Below are 7,532 nucleotides of genomic sequence, written 5' to 3'. Positions count from 1 at the left end.
ACAAAAACAAGTTTGCAACAACAACAGAAAAGGGATTCTGCAGCCAACATTACGAAAGCAAATACGAAAGATTTTAATTTTTTCTCATTACCTATGCTTCCATGAGAAGAATGGAATCAACATAAAGCCAAGCTCGCGTTAAACTTAAATAATCTAGAAATGAGGAACTGGAACGTTCAAATCATGAAATAAAAATTGTTTTATATTTATTCCGCGGTCATTCCCCCCGGATGAACGTTCTGGATTTTAGTCTGGACGGGATGCAAATGCGTCAAATCGTTAAAAATTGTAAAGATAAAAACAACAAAACAGCAAAACATTGCAAATTTATGAGAAACGTCCTTGTTTTATGTGTCTGAGTAGGCCACCAATCAAGCAAGGATGCTGCATGATTGCCTACCCATAAGGCGCTCTTAGCGCGTTCGGTTTTCAATGACGTTCAAAGGGTTCAAAATGAAACAGAGAGCACATTTTAATATTGATGGATTCTTTTATTTTTCTTGCTATGTGTAAAAATTTAGTCTTTATTTCCCAATTGCGAGCTCTGACTCGGTTGGCTTAAGTGGCTTGTTTGAACTCCTGGGTTGAGAGCATTCAAAACGCCGTCACCACCAAAACTAATTTCGGTTTGTGCATCATCAGGTTCTTCAGAGCTCCTAAGTTGTTTCTCTTCGATTTCTTCTGCAACTGCCTCGCCTTCCCCCCTCTCCTCTCCTTCACTTCCCAAGGTAGTACTTGCTGTAAATTATATAAAAATAGTAAACTTAATAAAAATTTAATGAAATCAAAAATTTTTTTTACTCATGGTAGAACACACCTTTACTTTTTTCTAGATCTTGAGTTTCCATCAGGAGCATTAAATCTTCTGGACGTGAAGCAAGAAGTTCCTCAAACTCTTCTCTTTGCAAGTCCAAAAATCGATTGATCTCAAGAACTTGAGTACGGCTCCGTGCAATTTCCCTTCTGTAAATGCAAAAGCAGTAAAATATAATAAAAATCTTAATCCCTGTTTTTCTATATTATTATTATTTTGGAAAATTTTCAAGTTCTAAGGAAAAAAGTTGCTCACTTCTGCAAGTTTTCACAAACTTCTTCATGCCAGGCCTTTATTCTGGTAATAAGAGTATCTTCTCTAGTGTCTATCAACAGCAAGTGCTTTTCATGAGAATTTGCTAGAGCATTGCTTAAACTCTCTTTGTCAACCATTATCTAACAAAGTAGGGAAGTCGCAACAGGTGAGCACCATGTAAAATTTACAAAATAAAAAAGAATTGACCATGTAACGTACCTCACATAATTGGGAAGAAATACTCGCAGCATCATCAGCAATAACAGTTTGGTACCGATGTGATGCCTCTGAGAGTTGTTCATTAAATGATTCTTGTAAAGAACGCATAGCTACAAAATACCCTAATGCCTGTTCAAGCATTACGTTTACCATGTCACTCATATCTCGCTCCAGCATGGAGTTCACTTCCTTCAGGATGATAGTTTCAGGTTAACAGAATAAATTATAATTTTTAAAATTATAAAATTGAGTGAAGAAGAGATCTTAGTACCTCCATTTGTTCAGTAAGAGTCAATTCATTATGCATCAAAGTTTGCCAAGTACTTTGGATAAGTTCATCAAACTCAGAGACACAGTTAGAGATAACTAGGGCGGATTCTGTTATTATTTCAGATCTATTATCATTGTCTTCTTCGGCATCAGTTGATGAAAGGATATTCAACATCTGCGCAACCTGCAATTATTTTTAGAGGTACAGTATATTTTTCTCCCCTTTAGAAAGAGATATTTAACTTACTTGATCTTTTATCCCCTTTTGTTTTTCTATGAAATCTTCAAGAACCCTGGAAAGTAATTTTTATTCGCTTTGTGAATTAGACACCAAAATTCGGGCCAGCATGTAATGTTTTCTTTGATTACCTCTGACTTTGTTCCTGACTTTTCATTTTTGCTGCATTTACACAGTTTGTGAAATCATCATGCTCTTTCTTCCTAAGCAAATGTTGCTCTTGGCCCATTTGGAACAGTTCCTTGCATAGGGCTGTCATCTCTTCACAAAATCTATATGGTAATCAAGGTAATGCTTACACAATATTGAAGTAAACTATTTAAAAAAAAAAAAATTAATGCAGCATACGTTTCATAGAATTCCTTCGTTTCTTCACTGATTTTAACAAGAGCTTGCCCATCTGGATCGTTTTCAAACATAGAATGAAATAGCTGGCTGCCATTCAGCCTCTCCACAAAAGCTACTGAGTGCATCTCAACTTCTGCAGCCTCTTTATCTGCAGCCTGAGTCTCAGCAAGATACTTTTCCTCCTCTCTTTCCAAAGTGGACAGCTCCTCCCTGACAGATAAAGCACACAGTTTTCCAAATGCTTTAGAATAAGCTTCAGGACTATACAACATAATTGGAGAAAAAAATAATGTACTCACCAAAACAATTGCTTTGAGAGTTCTTTATCCTTCTGGCTTATCATTGCATACTCAAAGAAAACAAGACCAGGCAGAAAGGCATACACATAATTTACAAAATTATCTCTCTTGCACATTGGATTACCACCTAAATTTAGAGACTTTAATTTTGAAAAGTGGCGCAGGTATAAGATCTTGGGATGGAAAAATACAACTCGGTCACTGCATCTATAGTAATAAATGATTTTTTGATCTCACAACTGGGCCTACTTACAGTTTTGTCACAATCTTCTATTTGATTCAGCCCAAGGCTGAGTAAAGTTAAGTTCTTCTGGCTTTCCAAATTCTCAAGAAGTGTTATGTGGTTTTGATAAAAGTGTAAAACCTGGTTTTGGTTTGAGTCAAAATTTCATTGTAAGGGTAAAAGAAATGTGATGCAAAAATTTTATCTCATTATAGTTAGGTGAGTATTACCTCTAGCTTTGTGAGATCTTCTAGATTTTCTATCACTCGAATATGGTTGAATGACAAGTCCAGTTCCTTTAAATGAATTAGGGTGTGAAGATTGTCAATACTCTCAATAGCATTATTGTTCAGTTGAAGTTTTGTTAGATTTGGAAGGATCCATAAATGGTCAATCTTCAAAATTCCTGAAATAATACAAAATGCTTTTTCCGCTTAAGTATAGGCATGATTTTTTAAATAAATATATGTAGGTATATTTGTCTGTACTTAGGTACTCCAGACGTAGAGATGTCACATCGGCATGGTCTATGCCCTCCTCTTGGGCAACTCTCCCTGCTTCACCCGTGGGTCCCTGCTCATACACATGTTTGTTTATCATGTCCAAATCTATGACGCCGGGCAAAAGGTGTTCGTGAACCCGGGCTAATTTCGCCACTTTCTCCTCCAACTTTAATCTCTCCAATCTCCGGGTTAGTGACATTCTGGAAATGTGATGACTTCAACTTGAACCTATATCAAGAGCATGCAAGAGCACAAAAATGTAAAACTTCATCAATTCCTAATTTTGAAAAATGAATAATTTCCAATACTATAGGAAAAGAAAAATTACAATCTTAACAAGCTGCAGCCCAAAGCATCGACTATCCCCAAAACTGAAAACTGCTTAAAGCACACATAGCTTCCATTTGTAAACAACCAGGTGCTCCTGCCTTCCCTTCCAAAGTACCAACCTCCAAAAGTGGAAATATCTTCAACCTGAGATTATTGGGCAGACTAAAAGGGTCAATTTTCATCTTCTTGTCATTGGTTTGAGATGGAAGAACAACAGTTAATTACACTGCCAAAGCCGACAAAAGTTTGAGAAAATCAACGCCAGAGCATGTTGGCAGCCATTTGTTTCACTCTGCATACAAAATGGAGCTGAGGGAAAACCTTTTTTGTAGGTTCATTTTCAAGCTGAGGGAAAATCTTTTAGTTGGTTTGACTGTTAGTTGGAGGAAACACCTCAGTATTTGCAATTGTGTAAATGGCATATTTTTTTCCTCACATAATATGGCAGAATGAATAGGAAGTTTAGGAGGAATTTAAGGCAAAAAATATGCACAATCTCTTATCATGAATCATAATAATTTATTAAATAATTGAAATTAATAATATGAAACTTTTAAAACATTCTACAGTCCTGCATTGTTAACAATATGACTTGCTGATGAGAAAATATACCACAAAAAACGGGTACTAAGTGTCAAGCACGCGTGACTTGAATTGAGAGGCAATCTCCCTCATTAATAACTGATTCAGTCTTGTTTGACAACACAAACATCCTGACCCCATTAAGCAGGAAATCAATCCAAATATAATGAGGATGTTTTGTTTTTATTGTTAAGTTTTACACTGCTCCATATGGAAACCTTAATTAAGATTGCCTGTACGTAACCTTACAGGAAGCACTATGAGCAGATATTCAGTACTGGGCAGCCCTTCAAATTCATGTTGCTTGCAGAAGCTTAATGTACCGCAAATCACAAGTACATGAACTGACACAGTGCAAGCAACCAGGAATGCATGTACATCCTCTGGTTATTTTGACTACCCTATAACTGAGAGAACACACACGTGGAATGTGATCTTTAGACATCCCCAGAGAACTTTACTGTAACGTGCATCACTTAGGCATGAAAAATAGGAGAATTCTTGTTTAAATGTTGTAGCTCAATAATTCTTTCATACTCCTAAGTAACTGCTAATTATAAAAGACTGGCTGGATGTATGGATGCTGCAGAAAGTTGCAGGAAAAAGATGAGCTTGACAATGAGCTCTTAACTGGCGTACAGCTAAAACAAAATTGCTCCTGCTCCAGACAATGAGATTCCATTTTCATGCCCAAGTGCAACACTCTTGCACACTGGTATCCCTTCTTTAACGCTTGTAGTGCTTGTGTATTCTCACATAAGTGTAACACACAGACACAAAAGCAATTCATGGATTTAATTTCTTTCACATGATACCTTTCAGACTAACCACACAACAAAAGGTAGCTGTAAATCTAACTGAAGAAAACGAAGAAAAAGATATGCAGGAAAAAAAAATCATATTGGGACTGAGGTTGCACAGAAACACGCAGCACTGTGAGGGTCAGACGCTTTACTCTCTTTGCTATGTACATAAACATTCTGCACTGCATTATATTATTATTTATTAGCAATAATTTAAGAAGTCAAGTGAATCATAATCAGATCCATTCAAATCAAGTGTGGTTTAATCTGGTCTGAGCTTTTCAGTTCAATGTCTTCACAATAACAATGCAAAATAGGAAAACTGCTATGAAATACATATGCTGATACAGCATGTTCATGTCAATTCTGGAGAAAACCTTGCACCAAGAACTTGGCTAACGGAAGTTGGCCACTAAAACATTACTCACTCCGTTGCAAGTCCATAAATAAAAATACAAAATAAGAATAAATACAAGAAGGGTTTCATTGTACTTAACAAAATGAATAAAAGGTCAAGATGCAAGGGTTGCTCAATATGTATAACAATGATTATTACAATCCACAACTAGAGTTCAAATACAGATGAATTTATTTTGATACTTTCTTTTATCTGTTCAGAAGCACTAGACCAAACCATTGTTCCGAAATTAATTCTCTTCTTTTTCTTTAAAATGACCATTCTAATAAAAGAAATAAATGCACATTTTTATATAATCATGTTGAGCTGAGGGGCAAAAAGAATTTTTTGATTCTCAAATTAATTACTAGGTTCAAGTTATAAAACAAATGAGTAACAGAAAATGGAACAAAACACATTTTAAAAGGAAAACATTAATGAGCACCAGGTAAGGGGCAAGAAGGGGTACCAGACAACACACTGGAGGACATGCTGCCCAGGACAACATACAAACATACATCCACTTCCACACACACATTCACACAATTCATTTTCTCACACACGCAGATATCAACACTTCCAAGGTACTTCATATCGAGCGGCACATAACGAGTTCTCACACATACTGTATTTTCACAGTAACATAAACAAACAACATTCATGTATCCTAGTGTTTATGATGCAGATTTTTTTTCCATTTTGGTCTTAGCATGTTTTATTGGGTATGAGAGCAAGTCTTGAAAACATAACAATCTCAGTCGGCGCTGCTATCACAGGACTGCCACCATCCATCTCCTTCACACTCCCACGGATGTGTATAATATGTAGAATATATTTGTAGGAAGAGTATTTCCAACTGTTTCAAATAACAATTTCAAAATGCTTCCTTGTTTTCAAACCAAGTCAAAGGCAAGGCTAACAATATGATAACAATTGGGTAGAACTGGAACGATTTCACAGCGAAAAACAGGGCCCCCGAATCAGAACGGCAACAAGCTGAGCCACACACTACGCTGCCAGAAAATAAACAGACTAGTATGTGGCAAACATAACTGTCTGCCCAGGTTTCGGCACTCCTCTTTCTAATGGTACATCCTACAGGTCAGCGGTTATCACATTTCCACGTACCATGTACACTACTAATGGGAAAAAATTGTAAAAAAAGGGAATTTACATACAATCTATGTATACATTAGGAAGATACACTGCCTTCCTTGACAACTTTTAAGCTGGTACAAAAGACTTTGCTGAAGTAGTAAGAGTTGGAATAGTAAATACACCTTGACAGATCTTGTTGCCACTCCACGTCGAGACACCTGCCTAGCAAATTAAAATCTGTACCAGCGCAATTAACAGTACAAAATGTTAGTTGGACTGCATTCAGGGTTGCCAGGTGGCTAGAGGCAGCTAGTCCCAAAAAACTTGCAAAAACTTAATAACAAAATGCTGTACAAGTTCGTATATACACACTAAACAAAGTACTTCGTCAAAATATAAATCAAGGATTTTAACCTTCTTTCAGTTGGGTTTAAATAACTTACAAGCGCAGTCCACCTACATTGTAATCTGCTATGACAATTAGCAAACTACAATATTCACACCAAAGTGGAACAAATGAGAGGAACCAATCAGACAACCCTTTCACAACAACAAACTTTTTGATACTGTTGCTTGATGATCACTTACATACCATTAGCAGACAAATTCACCAAATATGTTTTTAAAAGGCAAAGTTTAAAAATGTGAATGATATTTGAGGACACTCAGTTGTATTTCCCAGCTCTGCTGCCCGCAGAACAGAACTGAACACAATATGCACAGAATCTGGCTAGTGCATAAACAGAGAGCAGTCTACTCATATTGTCTAACTAGTTTTTTTGGCGTTATAAAACGTGATTCACTGTCTTGCTGCACACAACTGGCAGTCACTATGATGAGCTTGAGGCATTCATTCCACTAAACATTCCTGTACTGAATGAAGGCTGCTGTTGAATGTGTTGAATTTGTTGTTGTTGCTGCTGTTGCTGTTGTTGCTGCTGCTGCTGCTGTTGCTGCTGATGATGCTGCTGCTGCACAGCCTGGATTTGTTGGCTGCTTGTCTGGCGCCCACTTTTGGGCACTGGAGGCTGAAGGTACTCGTGCCGCGCCAGCGCAAACACGTCAATGCGGTCCTCTTTCCGATATGCCAAGCAACTCCGGATGAAGCTCTGGAACAATATAAACATCGTTCATTCTTCTATTTCAAGCTACA

The 7,532-nt window shown here is 37.0% G+C and overlaps 2 protein-coding genes across 10 annotated transcripts in view; both read right to left on the bottom strand.

Moving 5' to 3' along the window:
- Positions 1–300: 300 nt before the first annotated feature.
- On the bottom strand, positions 301–4,866 carry LOC117640073 (dynein regulatory complex subunit 3-like). 2 transcript variants are annotated; one of them, XM_034376304.1, is made up of 13 exons: positions 3,498–4,866; positions 3,155–3,397; positions 2,897–3,072; positions 2,697–2,807; positions 2,444–2,616; positions 2,145–2,354; positions 1,928–2,068; positions 1,806–1,851; positions 1,560–1,742; positions 1,289–1,477; positions 1,070–1,209; positions 818–963; positions 312–738 (listed from the first exon to the last, which is right to left on the bottom strand). In XM_034376304.1, exons 2-13 carry the CDS (start codon positions 3,366–3,368, stop codon positions 518–520), a joined length of 1,950 nt encoding a protein of 649 aa, XP_034232195.1. In that variant the 5' UTR covers positions 3,369–3,397; positions 3,498–4,866; the 3' UTR covers positions 312–517. The 2 variants fall into 2 exon arrangements, with proteins under 2 accessions (XP_034232202.1, XP_034232195.1); XM_034376311.1 differs by lacking the exon at positions 3,498–4,866 and having other exon boundaries at positions 301–738; positions 824–963; positions 3,155–3,368.
- A 149-nt stretch (positions 4,867–5,015) lies between these two features.
- Positions 5,016–7,532, bottom strand: part of LOC117640035 (serine/threonine-protein kinase tousled-like 2) — a 24,527-nt gene continuing 22,010 nt past the window's right edge. For 6 of the 8 annotated variants that reach the window (XM_034376257.1, XM_034376284.1, XM_034376275.1 and 3 more), the window contains one exon: positions 7,210–7,488. In XM_034376257.1, the coding sequence (XP_034232148.1) occupies positions 7,210–7,488 (279 nt within the window). Of the gene's footprint in view, positions 7,489–7,532 lie in introns of all 8 variants that reach the window. The other 2 variants (XM_034376230.1, XM_034376239.1) reach the window with 1 other exon arrangement.

This window comes from Thrips palmi, unplaced genomic scaffold (assembly GCF_012932325.1).
Source record: "Thrips palmi isolate BJ-2018 unplaced genomic scaffold, TpBJ-2018v1 HiC_scaffold_1, whole genome shotgun sequence".
Classification (NCBI taxonomy): Eukaryota; Metazoa; Arthropoda; class Insecta; order Thysanoptera; family Thripidae; genus Thrips; species Thrips palmi.
Note: the sequence above shows the minus strand (reverse complement) of the source record. Positions and strands in the feature narration are given on the sequence as shown.